Source organism: Leptonychotes weddellii, chromosome 1 (assembly GCF_054177405.1).
Source record: "Leptonychotes weddellii isolate Sample4059 chromosome 1, ASM5417740v2, whole genome shotgun sequence".
NCBI classification, from domain to species: Eukaryota; Metazoa; Chordata; class Mammalia; order Carnivora; family Phocidae; genus Leptonychotes; species Leptonychotes weddellii.
Genome location: NC_138369.1, coordinates 7,021,602 through 7,046,378, shown reverse-complemented (window position 1 = coordinate 7,046,378; position 24,777 = coordinate 7,021,602). Strand labels below are relative to the sequence as shown.

General features: G+C 55.6%; 3 protein-coding genes across 11 annotated transcripts in view; 2 read left to right on the top strand and 1 right to left on the bottom strand.

Annotated features, from left to right (window-relative positions):
- Positions 1–4,124: 4,124 nt before the first annotated feature.
- On the top strand, positions 4,125–7,636 carry ACP5 (acid phosphatase 5, tartrate resistant). Of its 3 annotated transcripts, none has more exons than XM_081813187.1 (6): positions 4,125–4,166; positions 5,262–5,349; positions 5,585–5,845; positions 6,051–6,178; positions 6,284–6,629; positions 7,028–7,636. In XM_081813187.1, exons 3-6 carry the CDS (start codon positions 5,585–5,587, stop codon positions 7,298–7,300), a joined length of 1,008 nt encoding a protein of 335 aa, XP_081669313.1. In that variant the 5' UTR covers positions 4,125–4,166; positions 5,262–5,349; the 3' UTR covers positions 7,301–7,636. The 3 variants fall into 3 exon arrangements, with proteins under 3 accessions (XP_081669313.1, XP_006744341.2, XP_081669308.1); XM_006744278.3 differs by lacking the exon at positions 4,125–4,166 and adding an exon at positions 4,211–4,367; XM_081813182.1 differs by lacking the exon at positions 4,125–4,166 and having other exon boundaries at positions 4,801–5,349.
- A 5,598-nt stretch (positions 7,637–13,234) lies between these two features.
- On the top strand, positions 13,235–18,431 carry ELOF1 (elongation factor 1). 5 transcript variants are annotated; one of them, XM_006744280.3, is made up of 4 exons: positions 13,235–13,351; positions 17,094–17,227; positions 17,389–17,459; positions 17,770–18,431. In XM_006744280.3, the coding sequence occupies exons 2-4, from the start codon at positions 17,112–17,114 to the stop codon at positions 17,832–17,834; spliced, it is 252 nt and encodes an 83-aa protein (XP_006744343.1). In that variant the 5' UTR covers positions 13,235–13,351; positions 17,094–17,111; the 3' UTR covers positions 17,835–18,431. The 5 variants fall into 5 exon arrangements, with proteins under 5 accessions (XP_006744343.1, XP_030895972.1, XP_006744344.1 ...); XM_031040112.2 differs by having other exon boundaries at positions 13,298–13,355; XM_006744281.3 differs by lacking the exon at positions 13,235–13,351 and adding an exon at positions 13,371–13,604.
- Positions 18,432–21,563: 3,132 nt separating this feature from the next.
- The window catches only part of CNN1 (calponin 1), a 6,118-nt gene continuing 2,904 nt past the window's right edge, over positions 21,564–24,777 (bottom strand). For 2 of the 3 annotated variants that reach the window (XM_006744282.3, XM_081813157.1), the window contains exons 3-7: positions 23,589–23,655; positions 23,349–23,486; positions 23,063–23,173; positions 22,422–22,568; positions 21,564–22,339 (exon numbers count right to left, since the gene is read on the bottom strand). In XM_006744282.3, the coding sequence (XP_006744345.2) occupies positions 22,094–22,339; positions 22,422–22,568; positions 23,063–23,173; positions 23,349–23,486; positions 23,589–23,655 (709 nt within the window). In that variant the 3' untranslated portion in view covers positions 21,564–22,093. The remainder of the gene's footprint in view (positions 22,340–22,421; positions 22,569–23,062; positions 23,174–23,348; positions 23,487–23,588; positions 23,656–24,777) is intronic. The other variant, XM_081813152.1, reaches the window with a different exon arrangement.

Genomic DNA, 24,777 nt, shown 5'->3' with positions numbered 1-24,777 from the left:
ATTGGATTCCTATTGGCACCAGAATTTCTTTTTGGTGTATAGCAACCAGGACTTGTAGTTCTAGATCACGATATAGTGTGACAGATGGATGGATAGATAGACAGACAGATATAAAGACAGATAGATATAAAGATGGATGAATGGATGGGTAGACAGCTAAATAGATAAAAACTGATATAGATAGGGGTGCCCGGGTGGCTCAGTTGGTTAAACAGCTGCCTTCGGCTCAGATCATGATCCTGGGGTCCCAGAATCGAGTCCCACATCGGGCTCCCTTCTCGGTGTGGAGTCTGTTTCTCCCTCTGACCCTCCCCATCTTGTGCACTTCCTCTCTCTCTCACTCTCTCTCTCTCAAATAAATAAATAAAATCTTTAAAAAAAACTGATATAGATAAATAGAGGATATGCATACAGATCTGTCTTTGTCTTGTTTTTTCCCAAACTGATCTTGTAAAAACACAGCTCAGAACCCATCCTCCAAACCTGTCACCTCCAGATCAAGTCCACACTCCATGGCTCCAGGCCCTTGTTCCTGTGTCCCCGTGAGCCCCTTATCCCTACCTACCTGCCTCCCACCTGGGGCTATCCTCACCACATGTGGCAGTCTGGTGCACAGCACCCTTCACTGACCTGCGCTTGTCAAAAGTCATGTTAACCCTGTGCCCCCATCTGCCCCATTGAGTGTACATTGCTTGTCCATGCAGACCTGCTTTCATGGGAACTCCCAGCGGGGAGGTGTGTGGGGGGGAGTGCTTGACAACGTAGAGATTGGGGAGTGTGTGATGGGGGTGCTGCTAATTGACTCAAGAGGTCAGGATAGTCTGAGGAGGTGGCATTTAAGCCAAATACTCATTGACAAGAAGATGAGGGAGAGTGGCTCAGTGGCGGGAACAGCAATGCAAAGGCCCTGAGGTAGGAATTAGTTGCCTTTAGTGTGACTTGAGCACTGTGACCTGGACATGAGAGAGATGCAGAATCTAATCAGGGGTCATTGAAATACCCCCCAAGAGTTTTGTCCTGGGCAGATTATCAACAACAACAACAACAACAACAACCAGGTTAGAACCAAAGCAAGCTATAAGGGAGTTGATGGAACTCACTCAAGGGATGAAGCCAGGAGAGTAGGGGGAGGCTGGACACTCAGACAGGAGGGAAGAGTGTGTGTGTCCTGAGGGTGTTCCTTCATTCCATCACTCCCCCAAGTGATTCCTCAGCAATGGCCCTTCTGTGCTCCAGCTTCCAGATGCCAAAGAAAACAGCAGTGAACCAGACCAAGAGAGTTCGTGTCCCCGAAGAGCTCATTCTGGTGGGGAGACAGACAGAAAACGAGATAAGCAGGTGTGTGCTTTGTCAGGCAGCGATAAGGGCTACAGAGGGTGAGGAGGGTGAGAGGGAGTCAGATGGGGGTGGGGTGCATTTTTGATACGTTACAGAAACTTGAATACAATGGGGAGGAGCCACGGAGTATCTGGGGAAGGAAGGGCCTTTTAGGCCAGTGGAATGGCAAGAGCCAAGGCCCTGAGGTCAGAGTGAGGCTCTATTCCAGGAAGGGTGAGAGGCCACAGGAGTGTGACTGAGAGGGAAGAGGGGAAGTGGGGAGGGCAGGGCCTCCAGAAGCCAGAGGAGGAACTCAACCATAGGATTGACGTTGGTGTTGGGAAGCAAGGCAAGAGGGAGCCAAATCCTGATCCACCTCCATAGAAAATGGGCAGAACAGGGCTACGCTGGGCAAATGGAAGGATAAGAGCTTATTCAGAACCCAGGAGGTGACCAGAGAGATAAAGCCAGGAATCCACATGCTCAGCACAAAGTCTGGTTTCTTTTAATCATGTGCCCCATGCTTTTGCATTTTTTCGTTTTTTGTTTTAGATTTATTTATTTATTTGAGGTGGGGCAGAGGGAGAAGGAGAGAGAGAATCTCAAGCAGACTCCCTGCTCAGCGCAGAGCCCAACATGGAGATTGATCTCACAACCCTGAGATCATGACCTGAGCCAAAACCGAGAGTCAGACGCTTAACCAACTGAGCCACCCAGGTGCCCCTGCACTTTTTTCATTTAAAAAAATATGAAAAATGATGGGCGCCTGGGTGGCTCAGATGGTTAAGCGTCTGCCTTCGGCTCAGGTCATGATTCCAGGGTCCTGGGATCGAGTCCCACATCGGGCTCCCTGCTCCTTGGGAGCCTGCTTCTCCCTCTGCTTCTCTCTCTCTCTCTCTCTGTCTCTCATGAATAAATAAATAAAATCTTTAAAAAAAAATGAAAAATGTTAACACTTGAAAAAACTATAAAATGGTATGTATCACTGACATCCCACTTTTCTGAACACAAATGTAGGCATAGAATAATTGACAGGAAAAAAAACTTAATGGATAGTGACTCTCCGGGCAGGGGTAGGACAGGCAAGTGTAATGGTTTTCTTTCTGTTTTTCAGTATTTTCTAACTTTTTTATGAAGACCATGTACTACAAAAAGATAATAAGTATAATCTTGTGGGATCTCAAAAAAATAAAAAATGAAAAAACACAAAAAGCAGAGAAGATAATCCCTAAAACACCCCGGCACCCTCCACATAAAGAAGCAAATGTTAACACTCAGTCCTAAATGCTTTAGATACTTTTTTTCCTTTTTTTTTTTTTTGGTGAAAGAAAACAGTAAGGAGAAAGTAGAAGCTCCATTCCCAGCTCCCCTTGTCCCCAGCCCCTGTCTCCCCAGAAAACATCTGTTGCCCTGAATCTGAAATGAGGTCTTTGTGTCCTGGGTTTACATTTTAACATATAGATATGTTAAGAGGAAGACTGGCAAAATAACGAACAAGACTTTTCAAGCCAAAATCCAAACAGTACATAAAATATAAAATGGAAAGAGAATGCCCCACCCCATCCCCAAAGAAAGGAAAGTAATTAAAAGCTAGAGTCTAAATTTCCCTGCCCCAACAGAGCAGGTTTTCCTGTCTGTCTTGTTCACTGCTGGGTCAGCTGGTCCTGGGTATACAGTGGGTGCTCAATACGTGTTGAATAAAATTTTAGGTTTCTTGGATCATTCCCTTTTTTCAGAATAAATTTTTTTTTTTAATTTTAGAATAATTTTAGATTTCCAGAAAAGTGGCAAAAGATGGTGCAGGGCACTCCAGGATCATTCAGGCTTTATTTGGATGTCACCAGTTTTTCCACAACTGCCCCTTTTCTGGTCCAATATCCCACATTTGATTTTGTGCTCATGTCTCTTGGGTCTCCTGCAATCTGTGGCAGCTCCTCAAACTTCTTCTTCAAGCCTGGGACGTTTTTGCAAATACGGGTCAGGTATTTTATAGAATATCACTCAATTTGGGTGTTTCCTGGGTGTTATTGTTCTCACCCTCAGCTTGTGGTTACAGGTTCCTGGGAAGAAACCCACAGAGGCAAGGTGCCCTTCTCACGACATGATGTTAGTAAGACATCCCCAGGAATGTTAGCATGGACCATTTGGTTAAGGCGATGTCTGCCAGGTGTCTCCCCTGGACGGTTCCTGTCTTTTGTTTTTCCATACTTTATTCTTTGGATGAAAGTCACTTACTCCTTTGAGTCCAGTCCACACTCAAAAGGAGGCAGTAAGGGTTGAGTTCCAGCTCCTGGAGGGGCCTTTCCACTTGCTTGGAATTCTTTCTGGGCAAGATTTGACTTTTCTGCCCTCACACCCATTTTAAAGACCAGGAAGCTGAGGTTGAAGACGACATACTTCCTCACTAGAGGGTGGCCCGGCCCAGGCTGAGGCCCTACCCAGCCATCGCGGGCTGTGGGTGTCCCAGGTGTGAAGGAATGGGGACACTCGGCCTGCGTGGGGGCAGAGGGAGGAACTCCGGTCGCTGGCCTGAGCTGCAGCCCAATCGGCGGGCCTGGGCCGCCCCTCGGGTGCCGAACCCCATTTTACAGACGTGCCGCCCGCGCCCCGGAAGCGTGGCGGCGCTCAGCCGCCCAGCCGGATTCAGGGGCGTGGCGGCCGGGGCCCCGGGCGGCCGAGGCGCCCGCCCTCCCGGCCGGGGATCACCTGGGCCGGCCCCGGGCCCGCGGACCGGGCAGGAAGGCCGCGGCCTCCTGCAAGCCGAGCCGCCCGCCGCCGCCGCCAGCGCCCCACGCTCCTGCCGCCGCCCCCCCCCCCACCCGCGACGCCGCCGGCCCCGCCGACGGCAGGTGAGACCCGTCCGGCGGGTGTGAACAACGCGGGGGCCCCGGGGGAGGGGGCTCCGCCTGCCGGGGTGGCCCACTTCCTGTTTGTCCGCGCTGCGGAGGCGGGAGGCACAAACAGCCAGCCTGTGCTGGGTGACCCAGGGCAGGTCACCTCACTTCGCTGAGCCTCCGCGTTGAAAGAGGGGCCCCGCCCATCGGCCCGTCGTGAGTGTGCAGGGAACGAGTCTGGAGTCAGGGCGGGCAGCAGGGACAGGGGCAGGTCCGACAGGGCACCAGTGCGGGGGGCGGGGGGGGTGCCCACTGCCCACTGCCCAAGCGCCCACCTGCCTACCTACTCTCAGGGGCAGCCGGCACTGGGAGGCCTGCAGGCAGTGTGAGGGTAAAAAATCAGTGGTCACGTGGGTGTCACCAGCTGCCCTCGCCTGGGTTCCTCCTGTGGGGAATGGGGGGTGGGGAGGAGGGGAAGGTGTGGGCAGGACTTCCTGGAAAAGGGAGACCCTGATGTTTGGGGGAGGGAGGTGACCCTGGGACTCAAACCCGGATGTTGTCAAACACACAACTCACGTGAGACACAACACGACTCGGGCCACAACTCAGGGACACAAATCGATATCCCACACAGTTCCACTGTAGAACCCAGGCAAATGTCACCGACACACCACGCGGGCCTTGCCAGGCTCCATGTGCGCATCTACAGGGACAAAGGACTCCCGGGCACACAACAGACATGTGACCCAGGCAGGCACGCTTGGCTACACACAGGAAACAGTGCAGACACACCCAGACACAGGCGGACAAACACGTCCCGGGAGCGCATGGACACACAAGATGTGTCTGGCTGGGGCCCACAGATACAGCGACAGACACGGCACACACAGATAACGGGGTGCCTGGGGCCCACGACACAAACAAGCTCATGTGGACAAACACAGGCTGCGAGGGAAGGCACGGCTGCACTCACTCGGGGGCCAGACCCCCACCCGAATCCCGTGTCCAGCACTGGGGAACTCCAAAGCTCACATGACCCAAGGGGAGGGCTTCTGGAACAGTTTGCGGAGAAACTGCATCATCCTCACTAATGATCCATTTCCGCCCCAGGGAATAAAGGCTCAGTGACTGCCAGTTCTGCCCAGGAGCTAACCTGCCTCTCTGAGCCCCTGGCTGACTGGCTTGTGCCTCCCCCAGGGTGAGTGCTGGGTGTGGGATGAGGGCGGCCAGAAGGGGCCTGCACTGCCACCCTTCCCTGCCCCTGGACCCTGCCTACCCTCTGACCCTCCCAGCCGGCTCCTGCCCTGAAGTCCTGGGAATGAGGGCCAGCCCTGTAGGGGGCTGTCTCCCCCTCTCTCAGGGCAGGGGTCTCAAGGGCCCGCTAACCATGCCTCAGCCCCGGGCCCTCCAGCTCCTGTCTCTCCCCCTCCCAGATGGACACACACACTGTGCTGCTTATCCTTCAAGCCTTGCTAGTGCTCCCCCTGGCTGACGGAGCCAACCCCGTCCTGCGCTTTGTGGCTCTGGGTGACTGGGGAGGAGTCCCCAATGCCCCGTTCTATACTGCCCGGGAGACGGCCAATGCCAAGGAGATTGCCAGGACCGTGCAGATCCTTGGCGCGGACTTCATCCTGTCCCTGGGGGACAATTTCTATTTCACTGGCGTGCAGGATGCCAACGACAAGAGGTTTCGGGTATGTGCCAGTGGGGTGGGGGACACGTGTGGAAAAGCCATTCGACCTTTGGACTCTGGAGAGGGCAGAGGGAAGCTGACACTTGTGGGTACCTAGAGCACTCCTTGTCTCCCTTGGCCCTGGACCCCTGGACTTGGTGGGAGCATCAGGGTAGCTGCTTGACCCTGGGGTTGGGGGGGGGGCGTCTCCCTTCTGTGTGCCGCAGGAGACCTTCGAGGATGTGTTCTCTGCCTCCTCCCTCCGCAACGTGCCCTGGTACGTGCTGGCTGGCAACCACGACCACTTGGGGAACGTCTCGGCACAGATAGCCTACTCCAGGATCTCTCAGCGTTGGTGAGCCTGCCCCACGCCCTCCGCCACGCCTCACCCAGGTGGACAGAGAGGCCCCCCGGGGCCTGAGCCGAACCTGGGGCTCATCTGCCTCCGTCTCCCCCACAGGAACTTCCCCAGCCCTTACTACCGTCTGCGCTTCAAAGTCCCGCGGTCCAACGTGTCCGTGGCCATCTTCATGCTGGACACGGTGACGCTGTGTGGCAACTCAGATGACTTCCTGAGCCAGCAGCCCGAAAGGCCCCGTGACCCGGCGCTGGCCCGCACACAGCTGGCCTGGCTCAAGAAGCAGCTGGTGGCGGCCAAGGAGGACTACGTGCTGGTGGCCGGCCACTACCCCGTGTGGTCCATTGCCGAGCACGGGCCCACCCGCTGCCTGGTCAAGCAACTGATGCCACTTCTGGCCACGTACAAGGTCACTGCCTACCTGTGTGGCCATGACCACAACCTGCAGGTGAGGGGTCTGTGGGGGAGGGGAGGGCGGTCCCCAGCCCAGCCAACGGTGCCGCATGGGGATCCTCCTGCTGCTTGGGGGGGAGGCGGGAGGAGATCTCCCAAGTGTCCCTTAAGCTGTATGCTGTCTAACCAGGAAAACAGCCCAAAGTTTCCTAAAAGTCAGCATACTAGCCACCAGGGGCCAATTGCTTACTCAGTTCTCAGGCTGTGAAGTAGGATGGATACATTGCTACAGGCAAGGAAACTGAGGCCCCGAGGGTGTCTGGTCCTTTCCCAAGATGACTCTGTGGTCAGGGACAGACCTGGCCCCGGACTCCAGACAGGCGGGCACAAAGCCGGTGGTCAGCCTCACTGAGGGGCTGGGGCCCCCACTGACCCAGCGCCCTCCGTGCACAGTACCTTCAGGATGAGAATGGCGTGGGCTACGTGCTGAGTGGGGCCGGAAACTTCATGGACCCTTCGAAAAAGCATCTGCGCAAGGTTCCCAACGGCTACCTGCGCTTCCACTACGGGGCCGAAGACTCGCTGGGTGGCTTTGCCTACGTGGAGATCAGCCCCAAAGAGATGAGCGTCACTTACATCGAAGCCTCGGGCAAGTCCCTCTTCAAGACCAGACTGCCAAGGCGAGCCAGGCCCGAGCACCCTCGAGTACACCAGTCTAAGGCCTGAGGCAGAGGGGCCTCCCTGCCAGGGGGTGGGTGGGCCCTGCTGGGACCCGTGCCCATGGGCAGGCTTTCTCAAGGGCCCTCCGGGGCCGCAGCAGAGCAGAGGGAGAACCACAGATGAGGAGCTGTGGTTCCAGGTGGCCCTTGTGACAAGGATGCTCACGTATGTGAAAGACACAGGGACACGTGTACCAGCCAGAGTGCTGTGCCCAGTAGCCGGGCTTGTCCAACCTGAGTTCCGGGCAATGGGGGGCAGGGAGGGAAAGCCTTCTCCTGAATCAAGCATCTTTCTGTCACTGCCGAATATTCAATAAAAGAATAGTTGCAGAGGCTGAACGCATGAGCTGAGTGTCTCTTTCGAAACTCCCTTTGCTGGCATGTCCCATCACCTGGGTCCCAGAGGGTCGGGTCTCTCCCACTCGCTGCTCTAAGCCTCCATCTCTCACCTGGCCTCAGGCATGGATGCGATTTTAAGGAAAGACCAAACAGAAAGAAGGGTTACCACTCCAATCAAGCCTTCCTCCTGCACGCCCAGCTCCCCAGGGGCACCCGCTGTCCCTCATTTTCTTTCCTGCCACAATCAATGCCCCCCCTTTCTTACACAACATGATATACACCACACAGTTCGGTGCATGCTCTTTCTGCTAAACACAACACAACTATCCATACAGAACATTCCTTTTTGTTCATCTCCATATGGAATTGGCAATGCAGTCATGTGGGTTGAAAATCTAAGGTTTATAGAAAAGTGAAATATCTCCTTCCCTCCCTGTTCTTCTGTCCCCCTCTCCTGGAAGGAAATAACTTTTTGTAAATGCCTTGTTTCCTTCCAGGGTTTCTCTATTCAAATAAGAGCATGCGTGAACTTGTTTTCTCCCCTCTCCCACGGATCTGCACCTTGCTTATCTGTTGTTTTCAAACCAACCGTATGGACGTGTCATTGACACATTTAAAGGGTGCAGTTCGCTGAGTTTTGACACAGTCACCCAGCCACAAACCCACCACTACCATCAAGATAAAAGCATTTCCCACAGCCCCAAAGGTTCACTTTGCACTTGGCTGTTGCTGTGTTATACCTGGAGATTTGCCCATCAGCTCTCAGGGGGAGCTTCTGGCTCTTTCTACAGCTACAGAGGCCCCGCCTGATCCCACTGTCTATCTAACTAGCCAGCCATTTACCGAGGGTTGTCTCAATTGCTTCCAATAATTTTGCTATCCTCAAACACTGCTGCTGTAAATAGCTCCATGCGTTCATTTCCTACCTGTACAGATACATTTGTAGGATAAATTGGATACATTCCCACAAGTAGGACTGCAATTCTTTATGATAGCCATGGGGCTTCCACCTTATGTCCCTGGCTCCTGGCTGGGGCCCGCTGAAATCTTTTCCAATCCTTCCCTCTTATGTGTTCCCTGAACAGAGCTTTAGGGCGCCTGGGTGGCTCAGTCAGTTAAGTGCCTGCCTTCGGCTCAGATCATGGTCTTGGGGCCCTGGGATGGAGTTCCACATTGGGCTCCCTGCTCTGCAGGGAGTCTGCTTCTCCCTCTGCCCCTCCTCCCACTCGTTCTCTCAATCTCTTTCTCTCAAATAAATAAACAAAATCTTTAAACACACACACACCTCCAGTGGATACCCCTGGGCCCATGTGCTTCTGTACATCTGTGCAAGTAGGTACATAGGAAAACTTTCAGAAGCAGAATTATGGCAGGGCCTGTTTCTTACAATAAATGCTAAAAGCAGAATGTGCATCCTGAGTCGAAAGCTGCAGAGAAGCCCAGTTCCCCTAGGGGGAGAGTTGAGTAACACCCACCCACACACCGCCTGAGCCAGCCAGGGAGAGGCAAGTCACAGAGACTGCTCCCTTGGCCTGCCCTCAACTGTCACTTCAGCTGCCACAGGGCAGGGACCCACTTGTGTGCCTCCAACTGAGTGAAGTCAGCCCCACTGAGTGAAATGAAGTAACAACTTGGACAAAATGCAACTGAGTTACTTCCAGGGAGAGGAACTGGCTGGAAGGGGCACCTTCCATTTGCTACTTGATAGAAGTTGATCTTGTTGCATTTGTTACAGATGCCCAGGTTCCTGTGAACAGGAAGCAAAGCTTTCTTACCAAAAATGCCAGCCCTGGGTTCCTTCCAGCTGATGTTTACCTGCCTGGCATGACTATCAGCCAAGCTCTATGCCAAAGAAACACCATCACATCTAATCCTGACCCATGAGGCAAGGGCCAGAATCATCCTTGCTTCTCTGAGGACTTTCGAGAAGCTCGACAGATTAAGCGATGTGCCCAAGGTCATGCCAAGGAAGTGGCAGACCCTTTATCTTAACCACAACAGCAAGGCGGTTCACAGCTACCCAGCCTCTTCCCACTGACTCAGAGGCTCCGGGCAGGCAGGGAGCTGAATCAGAAGTCAGCCCAATGTCCCCGTTCACAGGGCCCAGAGCGTGGAATTAGCCCAATGTCCCTGTTCACAGGGCCCAGCACGTGGAAAGGAGAAGTGACACATCCAAGCTGACACAGGGAATGAGGGGCAGGGAGCCGGACTGTCAGCCAGGCCCCCTTCTCCACAATGACCAAGCCTTGTGCCAGGCAGCTGCGGACCCAAGGAGAGCCAAAAAGAAGAAGGCAGGGCAGACACTCGCCCTCAGAAGGCTTCCGTCCAGCTCAGGGGACAGTGCTAGCTAGCACGCAGCCCCTATTAGAAAGATGCCTTCTAGGGGCGCCTGGGTGGCTCAGTCGCTAAGCGTCTGCCTTCGGCTCAGGTCATGATCCCAGGGTCCTGGGATCCAGCCCCGCGTCAGGCTCCCTGCTCCGTGGGAAGCCTGCTTCTCCCTCTCCCACTCCCCCTGCTTGTGTTCCCTCTCTCGCTGTCTCTCTCTCTCTGTCAAATAAATAAATAAATAAATAATCTTAAAAAAAAAAAAAAAGAAAGATGCCTTCTAAACGTCCCAGAACAAGATGGCAGACCTCCTCAAGGCCACTCACAGGCTCTCATCTCCTCTCACTCTCCCCAGGCAACCTCTAGTGATCCAACCATCATGGATATTCTCATCTCCCGCACTCCACTCCTCACCCCAGGTGCCGGGTCAGCAGCTTGTCCCGGAGGTCAGGCCCCACCCTCAACAACCTCGCAGGCCAAGAATCATAAATAATAAGGTGAGAGACCCGCCTTACAAAATGCACTGTCATCAAAACAACAGGACACGAGCTCAGAGAAAACATCCAGAGGAAATCCAGAAACAAATTCAAGAACACATGAGAATGTGATGCAGGTTGAAGGCAGCGCTGTAATTTCACGGAAAGGTGTTATTTGCCTTGTTAATTTTCCCAGAAGACAGAGCCTGAGCCCTACTTCAGACCATTGACAAAAATTAAAACCCAGAGGGATCACATATTTTTAGTATAGAAATAAAACACCATAGGAGATAAAAACGAACATCCACACAAAGATCTGAATGAGACGGTTCAGACTAGCTCTACTCATAACTGCCCCAAACCGGAAACAACCCACATGTCCATCAACAGGTGCAAGGATAAACAAAGCGTGGTCCGTCCACACAATGGAATGCAACTCAGTGATAAAATGAAGTAAACTAATGATAGACACAACATGCACAAGTCTCAAACCGAGTAAGCTGAACAAAAGAAGCTAAACTCAAAAGATTATACATAATGTATGATTCTCTTCATAGGACTTTCTGAAAAATACAAAGCTGTAGGAACTAAAAACAGATCAGTTGGTGCCAGGGGCTAGGGGCAGGGGCAGGGGCAGGAACTGACTACAACGAAACGTGAAGAAACTTTTCGGGGGGCTGGGGCACCTAAGTGGCTCAGTCGGATAAGCGTCTGCCTTCAGTTCAGGTCACGATCTCAGGGTTCAGGTCAAGATCTCAGGGTCCTGGGTTCGAGCCCCACGTCAGGCTCCCTGCTCAGCGGGGAGTCTGCTTCTTCCTCTTGCTCTCTCTCTCTGCACCTCCCCCTGCTCATGCTCTGTCTCTCTCTCTCTCAAATAAATAAAATCTTTTTTAAAAAAGGAAACTTTTTGGGAGTGATAGACACATTCACTATCTTAATTGTGGTGAGGGTTTCATGGGTGTACACATAGGTCAAAACATGAAATTTCATAGTTTACAAGTGATTTATTGTCTGTCACTTATATCTCAATAAAGCTGGGAAGGAAGGAAGGAAGGAAGGAAGGAAGGAAGGAAGAAAGGAAGGAAGGAAGTGAGAGAGAGAGAAATAGAAAAAAATAGAATGAGAAAGAAAAGAAACAAACCTGGCAATCATGAGCAAATATAGGATTGTCCATATCCTATGGCCAAGTTGCAATATGAATTGTGTAGCTACTAAAAACAAAAGCTACTTGTATGTGTTTTGACTATTCAGTGTAAATAGCAAGTTGCAAGGTAATATATAGTATGATCCCATCCTGCGTGTATACAAGTTTGTATCAGCACTGAAAGGGTCCCCTAGTCAGTTCCAAGGGTAACACTGCCCCCTAGGGGATACCTTGAAGATAGCTCAACTTAAAATACATGTCATTATAAATTATTTTCCTGAACACTCTAATGAAACAGCTATCAAGGTCACCAGTGACCAAACACTTGCAGAGTCAACGGAGTTAATTCTCTTGCAACCACATGTGACATAGCTGACCACTCTCCCTCTCTTGAAATACCTTCTTCTGGAGGTTTCTGGGAAAGGACACTCGCCTCTCTCTCCTCCCTACCTCACCAGTCCGCTCAGTCTCTTGCTGACTCCTTCTCCTACCATCTAAGGATGGGGTGCCCTGGCCTCCTTCTTAGTCCTCTTCTTTGGCTATACTTTACCCCCCCCCACCCTGAAACGAGGTGACTTCCTCTGGCTCCAAGGCTTCAGATAACCCCCATAGGTGAATGACTCTCAAAATCACATCCAGATCCTTCAATCTGAACCCCAGACTCCACTTCCAATGGCCTGCCCCATACCTCTCTTTGCTTGTCTCAAAAATCATGGCTAGAACACAACCCTTGATTTCTCCTCCAAATCATCTTTCTGAGAGGCAGCACCCAGGGGCTCCAGACAGTGGGAATTGTCTTTGATTCCTTTCTCTCCTTCACTCCATCAGAAGTTCTGCAGGTGCTATCTCTGTGTAACTCCTGCTCAGTCTTCGATTTCAACCTCAGCGTCAGCCTCCCAAGAAGCCTTCCCTAACCTCTCAGACTAGTTTGGCAGTCCCCTCCACCATCATACGCTCTGAGATCCACACATATTCCTCTGCTGCACTGAAAAGTGTAGTAATTGATCCTTTATGTTTATGTCCAGCTTCTTCCCTAAATTGTGGGATTCGTAGAGCCTTATTCCTTCCTCCCCCAACTCCAAAACAGTCCCTCACATGGCCCACAAAACTCCACCTGATCTGGTCCGTGTATGCCTATTCAACCTTTTCTATTATAACTTCAGCACTCAGGGTGGTCCGCGGACCAGCAGCATGGACGTCACCGGGAAATGCAGACTTTTAGACCGCACACCTGACCTAATGAATCAGACTTGAACTTTAAGAAGATCCGCAGGCTCCTATTGAAGTTTGAGAAGAGAGTCCGACAAGCTCCCCCATCACCGATTCAGCCGTACTGGTATTTGCAATTCCTTAGCACTGAGATATTTGAATGTGTCCGCAGTTGGGGAGATCCAGGTGGGCTGTGAGGGGGTGGGGCTTGAACTGGGAGAAAAGACAAGTGAAGATGCTGCGGCCAAGGGCAAGTCAGCCTTTCCAATGCTGGAAACTCCCAGCCACCACGGCTCCCGAAACGCGGTAACCTCCACTCACGGGAGCTCATCAGAAGCGGGGTGTGCATTACCACAGTCCAAAGCGCACGCGCCCTCGCGCAGGCGCACTACGACCCCGCCTCCCGGCCCGGTACGCGAGTACGCGGGTGCACTGGAGGAGGCGGGGCCTGCTTGCGGGGCGGTCCCGGCCTCGGGTGAGAAGAGGAGAGGGGTTTCCGCTTCCGGTGGAAGACGGAAGCCACTGTCTCCCGGGTGAACGAGGCCGTCGCAACGAGGGGAAGAGTGTAGGTGACGGTTCGCACCGGCGGGCGTTGGGGCTTGGCGTGAGTGGGCGATCTTCTACTTGGAGACGCTCACGGGGTCCAGGAGGAGGCGTCGAGGACCCCGGGTTTGGGGGGTGGCCTGCCGGGGAGCTTGGCTCCCCCGGACCCCAGCCCGCTAAGCGCGGCTGTTCGGTGGCCCGGCTCCCACGGGCGGCCGGCGGGAGGCGTCGCCGAAACCTCGGTGAGCTTGGAGGGACCGCTCACTCGCCGCCGCGTGAGTCACGGCAGGGTTGGGGACCGATCCCTTTTCCGGGCCCCGTTGGCGCGCTTGGACTTAGGTCGCCACAGGAGTGGCTAAGGCCCCCGGAGCTTTGTGTACAGGCCAGACCCCTTCTCTGCTGTGGGGTTGGGGATGCAGCAGACGCCGGGTAAAATGAGATTCTGGGGCCCATCCGTACCTTCTGATTCAAGAGACTTACTTATTCATTCAGCAGGTATTTACTGAGCGCTTAATGCATACCAGGCTCTACCCGAGCTGGGGATTCAGCAGTGGGCAAATCGTGCCTCCCACCCCGTTCCACTGGGGGCAGGTCTGAGATGAGGTTCAGAAATCTGCATTTTTTTGAGCACCACCCCCCACCCAGGTGATTCTGTTACAGGTGGTACCCAGGGCCAGGCTTTGGGGAAACAAAACACTGCCCTGAGCAGGTGAGACCATGGGCTGTAGAACTGGCCACTCCTTTGGGGTCTGGCTGCTTTCCTCTGCTGCCCCATCTCGTACTCTTTCTCATTGCTCACTGAGCTTCAGCTGTACCAATCTTTCTCTTTCTGGAAAAAAAAAGCTGCTTCTGCCTCAGAGCCTTTGCAGTTGCTGTTCCGTCAGCTGGACTATTTCACGTGGTTGCTTTCTCTCATCATTCAGGCCTCCGGTTAAATGACTTTTACCCAGAGGGTCCTTCCCACCCCACTCTTATCTGAAGTAGCCCCACTCCGGAAGTATTCACTTGGCCCTGATTGATTAATCTCACAGCACTTACTGATAATTGAAATTGTTTCTCTTATTTAGTTGTTGAGGGTCTGTCTGCTTCTACTAGAGTAGAGGTTCCACCGGAGCAGACACTTTGCCTGCCTTGATTGCAGCATTACTGTGGTTAGCGAAGGGCCTGGCATTGGTTCATTCATTCATTCGGTAAACATTTGTTGCACGCCAGCTCTGGGCCACCAGCCGTTCTAGGCTCTGGGGATCCAAAGAAAAGACAAATCCCTGCCACCATAGAATTTATATTTGGAGGGAGGCGGGTGGGGAAGGAGATGCAGGGAGACCAATGAGGAGGCTGTGTGAGCATGACCAGGACTCCGGGACTCAGACCATGGTCTTGGCAAGAAGTGGGCAGATTCTGGATGTCTTTTAGAGGGAGGGCAGCAGGATCAGGATCAGATAAGGGGTGTGAGAGGGAGAGAAAGGAATCTAGGGTGAGTCCAAGGTTTTTGGATAGATGGATTTGTTATCTGCTGAGATGGGGAAGGCCGGAAAAGCCTCTTGAGGTGTCAGCAGCTTGGTTTGGGATGGGTTATGTTTAAACGTGTGTTAACATCAGGTGAAGGTGTAGCCGAGGCAGTAAAACGAGCCAGTCTGTAGTTGAGAGGAGACACTGAGGATGGTGAAATCGGGAGGCATCAGTATGGAGGAGGCATTTGAAGCCCTGAGGCAGGGCGAGATCTCCATGGAGGTGAGTGCAAATGAAATGGAGCCCAAAGATTGAGCTTGTGGGCTCATGTACCATTAAGAGACTTCGGGGCTGGGGCTGGGGGCAACAGCAGAAACTGAAAGGCACCACCAGTGAGGCTGGGACAGAGTACGGGGTCCTGAGAGCTGCATGGGAAGGGTGGGACTAGGGACCAGTGTGTCCAGTGCCCTGAGGGGGGGTGAGCAGAATGGTGGGGAGGTAGAGGGAGAATGGGAGGAAATGAATCCAAGCAGTGAGGGCAGACAGCTCTACTAGAAAAGCCCACAGAATGAAAAGGTGGTTGTGTTTTTGTTTAGAAAGAGCCCCAGGCCTTGAGTGGTAGGAGGGACAGAGGGAGAGAGGAAGAGAATCCCAAGCCGACTCTGTGCTGAGTGCGCGCGGAGTCCTACACAGGACTCGATCCCATGACCCTGAGATCATAACCTGAGCTGAAATCAAGAGTTAGATGCTCAACCCACTGAGACACCCAGGCACCCCACAAGGTGGTTGTTTTTAAGGATATATTTAATAACTGTGTTTGTTAATGATCTAGTGGATCTAGTGGAGAGAGAAAATGTGTTGTTGGGACCCAGGGGAGCATGGACATTCTTCCATAGCAAAGGAGGGAAGGCAGAATGGGGGGGCCTGAGGGCTTGTGGATGTTCTCTATGGACTACTTCTGTTTACTCAGAGAATTGGGAACACCCCAAGTTAAGAGTGAGGATGGTATGTAGAGAGCGATTGCGAAATATGAGTGAAATTCTGGTGTTTATTGTGGCAGGCTGCTGGCCTCCCATGTCAGGGCGGAATGATGCTAAAGCCACACAGGTGGGGGAGAGGGGGAGCGGCGAGAGGGGAGAGTGCCTTGGGAAGGCATTCCCAGGTCTGGTGATCATTGAGCCCTGAGCACAGTGCCTGTCATGGGAGATATGCTCAGTTGTCGCCCCTGCTTCCAAGATGTCCCTCTGGTACTTGACCCCATCATTTCCCCAACATCTTGTTCTTCCTGTGCATTAGACATCAGAGAATGATGCCACCTTCTCCCCCATCCAGCCTCTCCATCCCCCACCACCTTAGGAGTCATCCTGGACCCCTGCTTCTCTCGCCACACTCACTCCGCTGATTTGTCTCGGTCTCTCGGCCACTGCCATCCCTCCAGGTCCTGGTTCTGACTTCATGTGCATCCAGACCTCTGACCTGTTCTCCTCGATGCCTTAGAAAGGCAGAGATTTCATCCTTCCTCTCCCCACTGCCCACAGGATCCATCCAAACCCCTCCCACCATCCCTGCTCCTTCCTTAGCCTGCCCCACACCCCTGCCTGTATGGTCCCCAAATGCTGGCCGGGGCCCTCAGACACCTGTCCTCAGGCTTGGTATGTGGCGTTTCTCTACGGAGATGCTTGCCCCTCTTCTCTGCCCAACAGCTCTTTATTTGTGGAGAGGCAGCCCAGGAGGCTCATCCGGAGGATCTGTCAAATTCCTTGAGTGTCATTGCTCCTGGGTGCCGCTTGCATGCCCTTTGACAAGAGGAGCAGCTGCTCCTAAAATCACCGGCTTCTGAGCACTTAGGCCCTGCCCAGCCCTGTGCAGCTGGATCTGTCAGAGTCTCTCGTATCATCCTCATCAGGAACAGTGGCATCCTGTGTGGGTGCCGATGATGGACGGGCCGGGTCCTGTGCTCCGCACTTTACTTACCATGTGGAGTGGCAGCCCCACAAGACCCCTCTGAAATAGCAGCTTCATCTCTGTTTTACTAATAGGAAACCGAGGCACAGAGAGTTTAAGTCACCAGCCTGGGGTCACCCAGCAAGTGGAGGGCCAGGATTAGAGCTCAGGTTACCTGATGCCAGAGCGTGCAGCCATCCCCGCTGCCCGCAGTGGGCCTGGATTGTCCGCCCACCTGGGGCCTGGGAGTCTCCTCCTTCAGGGGCGGAGCCTGAGGTGCCAGCCCCGCCTTCTTCCCCAGCCTGCTTCCCAGAGCGTCAGGCCAGAGGGCTCTGTGGGTCCCCTTGAGTTGCTGACTTCTGCCCCCCCAGGTTTGTCCTCCTACAGACATGGGGCGCAGAAAGTCGAAACGGAAGCCACCCCCCAAAAAGAAGATGACCGGCACCCTAGAGACCCAGTTCACCTGCCCATTCTGCAACCACGAGAAGTCTTGTGACGTAAAAATGTGAGTGGGGGACGGGGCCTCCTCTCTCCTCCCAAAGTCGGGAGCCAGCTTCCCTGCTCCCACCATCCTCCTTTCTGCCCCAGCCTTCCCAGGTAGGGGGATCCTCACCCAGAGACACAGACTCCTTTACTCACCAGTCCCCCCACCTCCTCCTGTTTCAGGGATCGTGCGCGCAACACCGGAGTCATCTCTTGTACCGTGTGCCTAGAGGAATTCCAGACACCCATCACATGTATCCTTGGGAAGCTGGGCTTTTTCCGGAAGGTGGGGTGGGAAGGGGAGGGCAGGGAGCAGTTAGGGCTCCCCTGCCCCGGGTGGGCTGCCCTGGGGCACCTGGCCAGGAGCAGGGGGACTGGCCTCCAGTTTCCGCTCCTCTGGTCCTGCTGTTTGCCGTGGTGTGGGGCTGTGACTGCCCAGGGGAAGAGAGGTGCCACCTGCTGGCGTACGTAGGGTGTCGGGCGGGGACCTGGCTGACGCCGGTGAGAGGTGTATACAGGGAAGGGGTCCAGTGCCACCAGTCGCCCTTGACCTCAGCGGCCCAGATCTGTCAGAACCAGTGGACGTGTACAGCGACTGGATAGATGCCTGCGAGGCCGCCAATCAGTAGCAATGCCGAGGACCCACTCCCCTGGTAGTGCCGCCTGCCGTGGACCTGCCCCGCTGGCTACCAGTCCAGAGACATTCCAGGGTCCAGGGTGTGGGTCCAGGGCCTTCACAGCCCTCTGCGTGTATGGAGTGGGTGTGGGTGTGAGTGTGAGTGTGTGCGGCCACAAGTGTGGCCGTGGCAGTGTGCTTGTGGGAGCGGACTGGAGGTGAGGTGGGGTTGTTGCCCCCCTGTCCCGGGGCGGGGGGAGCCTGAAGTGCTTCACTTGGCTCTGAAAGCCTTTAAATTGCTTGCTCCTCCTCGGAGCCAGTGTCCTGACATTCTGGGCAAGGACAAGGCCAGCAGAGGCTGCCTCAGGACCCTCCAGCCTCCTCACCCACCTCACCAGCACCTTGCCCACTTGAACTGGACTGCCCTCCCTCCTTCCCTGCCTTCCAAGGCCTGTGGCCTGAGATTCAGAGCCACGGTCCTGTAGCTCCCTTGGCTGAGCCCTGGCAGAACAGCCCCTTTTCATGTTTAGTTGCTTTTGTAGAGGAGGAGGGGCTGGGTCGGGGATATCTGTCACAGCCACAAGCCCTTAAATAAAGCAGCCGATGCAGACTCCTGCCTCTCTGTGATGTCCTGGGTTCTGGGTCAGGCCCAGGGGCTCAGTGAGGGAGAGGGGGAGACGGAGGCATTCGGAGGTGGCCTGGCGGGCCGTTGGAGATGGGGTTTGGTTAGTCCAAAATGTCCATTTTGTCCACGCAGCAGGCATTCAGGGTGAAACCAGGGTAGTGCTGGGCCCAAGGAACATGGGTGAACCCACAGATGTCTGGCCAGGCATTTACAGGCACAACAAAATGGGGCCACTGGAGCCTGGGGTGGGATGGGAGGTTGGTCGGGGCAATCAGAGAAGGCTTCCTGGGGGGTGTGGGGGGCAGCCTAACGGAAGTAACATTCCAGGCCCACCCTGTCCCTCCTGTGAGGCGGGTGCCCTGGGCTCACAGTGACGAATTGGGCCAGAGATGGGAAGTCATTGGCCCGAGGTCCCAGAGCCAAAAGGCTGCAGAGCAGGGCCTTGAACCCAGGAGGCCTGGCTTCATAGCCCAGGGTCCAGGCTAAGGGATCAGCTCATGGCTTCCTTTGGGGAGGAAGTGAGAACACAGTAGAAGATGAAGGGTCCATGAAAGGGACCTTTTTCCAGGGGTGATGAGGGGTCACTGAAGGCTGGAGGTGGGGCCAGATGCACGTGTGTGTTACAATAAATAGTGGCCTTTGTCCCTAGTTCTTGGCACAGAGTTCCTCAAACCCTTGCAGTTCCCTGAATGATGGTGTCTTTTGTCACTCAAAGGCGCCCCTTTTGATCGCAACTGAGTTGATGCTGGTCACCAAAAGACGGCGTGATTACTGAGTGGGACCCTCAGGAACACCCACAACCTCTGAGGAAGAGAAAGGGGGGCTGCAGGTTAAGCTGTATAAAAACTTCAACACGATTTGATGAGCTCGGGCATGGTGAACCCGTGGAGCTGCTGGGAGAGGGGGGCACCTGGGGAGGGCATGGGAGCTCTGCGCCCCGTCCCCACACTTTGGCCCCGGGCACCTCTTCTCCATCTGGCTGTTGCTGATTTAAATTCTTTTCTAATAAACCTGTAATCTAATAAAATACAATGTTTCTCTGAGTTCTGTGAGCCGCTCTGGTAAATGAATCAAACCTGAGGAGGTGGTTGGGGGGAATCCCGGATCTATTGCTGGTCGATCAGAAGCACAGGTGACAACCTGGACTTGGCAATGGGCCTAAAAGTGGAGGGACAGTCTCATGAGACTGAGCCCTTACCCTGTGGGATCTGATGCTGTCTCTAGGTCGTGTCGGAATTGAGTGAATTGCTTGGTGGTTTTGGAAAAAATGCCTCTGAACCTGGCTGATGCTGAACACCTGCACATTGCATGGTGCCCTCGGACAGTCTTGCAGTTACAGAGGTCCTGATGCTCTGACAGCCTGGGGCCGATCAGCACCTGTACCCGGCCTTGAGCCTGGGCACCGGGTGACCCGTGCTTTGCGTTCTTCCTTGATATAGCAGGAAGGATGATGGAACCTTCTGCTGCCATGCTGAGGCCGGAGGGGCCCAGCAGAGTGCCTGGGTTTGAGTGACTCTGGGACCCGCCCAGGGCAGTAAGGGGTGTGAAAAGCCAAGGGAGGGAGATGCTGAGCTGGCTGGGAGCCTGGGCCACTAGGCCCAGCCGCTGGGTCCAGCATGTGCCCCCACCCAGGCCCACCCTGCCCCTGACATGCCCCTCCCTGGTGTTCCCACCTCCCCCCTCCCCCCCGCCAAAGTCCTAGGCAAGGTCCCCTGGCCCAGGCAGGAGCCAGTGGGTATGGGCAGAGCCTCGGACAGGCGCCTGGGTGGGGGGTGCCCTCGGGGGTCCGGCAGAAAGGGGACTCATTCCCCTGGCTTCCAGGGCCCGCCCACCCCAGTTACACAGGCCAAGTGCTAATATGGTGCTGTTTTCCCGAGGAGGCAGGGCCCTGGGCCAGGCATGGATCCTCCTCAGCATAGCTTCCCCATGCCGGCATTGGGGGAGCAGGACCTACACTAGCCAGGCCAAGAGCGCCAGGAATCCCTTTTACAAGGCCCCAGGGGCTGTGTGCGTCTGTGCATGCGGGTCTTCCCGTATCTGTCTCCGCAAGTCCCCATGTTCCAGCATCTCCCCTGCTATGGGGAAGGAAGGGGAGAACACTGTTCTCTAACCCCCGCCGCCACCACCCCATCCTCTCCTTGGAACTCTGCAGGTGGTGGCTTCCAGGCAGGACAGCTGGGGCCCACATCACTCAGAGGACAGGGTCCCCTCGGAAATGTGGGGAGGTTGAGGCTGTCCACACATTCCTAGGGCTCTGGCCTCGCAGGCCAGGCTCGGGAATCAGCCCTAAGAAGAGGGCAGAGAGTGAGCCGGGCGCACAGGGCAGCCGCGCCGGGCAGTCAGCTACTCACCGGCTCTGTGCGAGTCTTTAAAGGGCCATTGCTCTGGGCCCCCAAAGTGCCCATCCTCCTCCACTGCCTTGTCCCCTCCCACCTGCCCACAATCCACTCCAGGGCGGAAGGGGCCCAGCTGCCCACGGGGGCCTCCAGGACTCGGCTTGTCCATTCTCATCCGTCAGTGCCAAATGTCATCCCCCGTCCAGAGGCACGGTTTCATGTCAGCTTCCCCATGTCCCCAGGAGGGATGTGTCTTCATCTTCCTGATGGGAAAACAGGCCTAGGGAGGGCAAGTGAGTTGCCGCAGGTCACCCAGCCAGTGCGAAGCAGAACCATGATTCACACCCCATGTAGCCCGTCTCAGTGCTCGGGCTTTTTCACCACAACCCCAGGCTTTCCAGAGGCAGGCAAGGGCCGAGCACGTGTGTGGGTATTGTGTATGCGGGCGAGGGTGTGTGTTGATGTGTCTTGAGTGGGAGCGTGTACTGCATGTGTGTATCTGTGAAAGGGGAGTGTGTGTGTGTGTGTGTGCGCGCGCGCGCCCAAGGCTGCAGAGTATGCGCACGCCATCCACACACAGTAGTGCGTGTGTGCGGCTTTTGTGTGCGAGCGCGTGGCTGTCCTGGGCCCAGCCGCGCGGCCGCGGGCTCCATGTGTGTGTCTCACGGCGTGTGTGAGTGTGTGCGCCGCCGTGTCCATGGGAGATGGAGCAGATCCGAGCAAGGCTCTTGGCACGTGAGCCGGAGCCACGCAGGCTCTGGGACAGAGCAGCCCCGAGACGATGATTTTACAGCTGTTTATTGTGCTCCAGTGAAATAGAAAAAGAAAGTGCTTGCATTACAAACGCCGCTGTCACATCCACATTTTATGCCAGTCGCTGCAAACCAAACCGCGTGTGTCCGCTGCGCCTCTGGGCATGCAGTTTGCTCCCACTGCGGGGATGGGGTGGGGGCGGGCCGAGCCTGGGCTCTGGGGGCTTTGCTTGGGGGGACTTCTTGCCCTGCGGGGACCCACCTGTGAGGGAGTGGGGGGACAGCTGGGGTAGCTTTGCTCAGTGCGTCCTTTGGGTGCTGTTGGGCACACCCGGCTCGATGTTGGATCCTGCGGCGCTCCAGGGAGGAGGGCCCCCTTCCCCCCGACACACACGCCCCCCCCCAGTCTGCCCCCCCCAACACTAACCCTGTAGGCAGGTGCCAGGGGGCTGGAGGACGCCATGCAGGGGAGGGGGTCGGCGGGGCCAGCTCGGCCATGCCGAGAGCAGCAGCTAGCCTCCCTGGGGGGGGGGGAAGGCGGGGTGGGGGGCTCAGGGCCCTAGGCAGAGTTGTAGTAGTTGTGCGCATGGTGGTTGTGGGCGGGCTCGCCCAGCTCTGGGTACTCGGGCGTCAGGCAGTACTTGGGGTCATAGACCTGGCGCGGCAGCCCATACACTGTCATGCCCCTCTGTGAGGCCCCCTTGTTGCTGCCCATCTGCAGGCTGACGTTGAGTGTGTCACAGTGCTCCATGCCCAGCCCTGGCTCGAAGATCTGTCGCTTGGTCCCGGGTGCAGTCATGCCGGCCTGCAGAGGGCACAGCGGTCAGACCCTGGGGACGGCGGAGGGCAGGGGCCCCACCGGCCCCACCCCACGACCCCCCACATACCTGGCTGGCTCCCTTGTTGGTGCCCATCTGCAGGCTGATGGTGGCCTGGTCCAGGGGCTGGTCCGTGCCCAGCTTGGGGTCGTAGAGGTGACGCCGGGTGCCATAGGCCGTCATGCCCTGCTGGCTGGCAAACTTGTTGGTGCCCATCTAGGAAGCCAGAAGGAGAATCATCCCAACGGTCACAGAGCCTCTCCACAGGCACAGCATGGGACATAGCGCGTCAACGCACACTTGCATGGACCTCTAACGAGCCACTGCATCCACTCTCGGGCTCCGGACTGGAAACAGGCCCAGAGAAGGCATGTCCCATAACCTGTAAGTGGCTCAGACCACTGGCGCCTGACTTCCAGGGTTCGAGCCCCAGCCAGGCCACCTATCACCTGGGCAGCCCTGGCAAGTGAGCTAGCTTCTCCAGGCCCCCATTTCCTCATCTGCATAAAGGGTGCAATGATAACCCCTTAGGGCTGCTGGAGGAGTGAGTTAGGGTATGGAAAATGGCAAGCACAGTGCCTGCCATACATGTGAGCTAAAGCCAAATATCCTGTGCCCCAAAGCCCTCAGGGACCTGGGTGCCCTCCTGGCCTCCTCGACCTCCCGGCTCAGCTCAGCAGCAAGACCCCCAGGTGAGGAAGGGCCAGTACCTGCAGCCCGATGATGTTCCGCCCTTCTCTTAGCTTCTCTGGCTCAAATTTCCGTTCCTGCTTCTCTGCATACTTCACCCCTACGTTCACCTTACTCCCTTTCGTCTTGGCCTGGGGAGGGCAAAGGGAGCAGGGGGCTGACAAGGGAGCCTCCGGGCCACATTGTCCCCTCCTGGTACCTGCTCTCCCCCTCCCACCCACACTGGGCTGGGCCCCACTCGCAGCCCAGACCCTCCAAAGCCACCCCCACCATGGGCCCACGCCCCGACCCTTCGGCCACACTCACCATGCTGGCCAGGGCCAGGAGGGTGGACTGCACCTGGGTGTGGTTGGTGTTCTCAAACAGGTCGTTGGCCTCAAAAATGTCGTGGGGCTTCACCCCATACTTGGTGATGGCCTTGATGAAGTTGCCAATGTTTTCCAGCTAGAGGGCAGCAGGTGGTGGTCAGTGGAGGATGAGCAGGGTGGGGGGCTGAGGGGCTGTGGGCCAGGGGTTGAAAGAGTTAAAAACAGAGCCTGGTCTCACCTGGTGCCAATTTTGGGTTGACTCATTGACCTTCTTCACGGAGCCTGGCTGGAGCTTATTGATGAACCTACAAGGGGTCAGGGAGGGCAGTGAGAAAGGTGAGCCCCCCCTCCATACCCATGCCCAACCGGTGGGAAAAGGGGTCAGGATGACAGCCAGTGGGCAATTTTGCCGTTCCCTACTACAACCAGCTCAGCTGATCCACCCCGCACACCCAGGCAGGACTGCGATGGCAAACTAACCTCTCAGGAGCTGGGCTCGGGTCTCTAGCAGAAAGCCCCCTCATCCCCGCCATGCAGGGGTCTCCTGCTGCGCCCCCCCCCCCCGCCTCCGCCGTCCCTGGTGACCACATTTCCATCTCCTGGCCTTTAGGGGGAGCCTGCACTGTGGAGAGCCCGCAGCTCAGGCCTCCGACTTCCCTTCTCTGGCCACACTCATCCCCTTGATCTCCTCCAGTCTCTCGCCCTTCAATGCCACTGGTACACCAAAAACTCCCCACAGCTTCCCTGCAGCCAGGCCTCTCACTCCCCAATCCAGCGCCCTACCTGGCATCTTGAATCAAATGCACCCCACCCCAGACTCCAGACACCCACTTCCCCCAACTCAACTCCCTCCATCCTCCCAGGCTCAGGAAACACACCCTCCCAGGTGCTCAGGCAAAGCCCTCAGATTTCCTCTTGACTCTCCCATCCCTTTCTCCCATTCCCAAACGCAACCGCTCAGCACGTCGCTGGCTCTGCCTTCTGGAGACATTCAGAAGCCTGTGGCTCCTTGCCACCTCCGCCCTGCTCTGAGCTGCACCTGTCTCTCTCCTGGGCTCTTGCAGGGGCCTCCTGTGGCACCCAGCTTCCACCTTGTCCCCTGCAGACCCTCGTAGCTAGAATGGCCTTTTCAAAATAATTCCAGTTACTCCCCAGCTCAAAACTGCCCCATGGTTTCCCTTCAGAATACAGATCCTAATCCTTTTGCAAGACTAAACGGCCCTACATCATCTGGCCCCCAGCTAACTTCACTTCCCATAATCTCTCCTCGCTGTTCCTTCAACACACTATGCTTGCTCCTACCCCAGGGCCTTTGCACCACTGTTCCCCCCACCCCCCTACCCCCCGCCTGGCCCACTCTTTCCTCAGATGCCCTCCCAACTCCCTCACTCACTTCATCCAAGATTCTGCTCAAATGCTACCTCTTC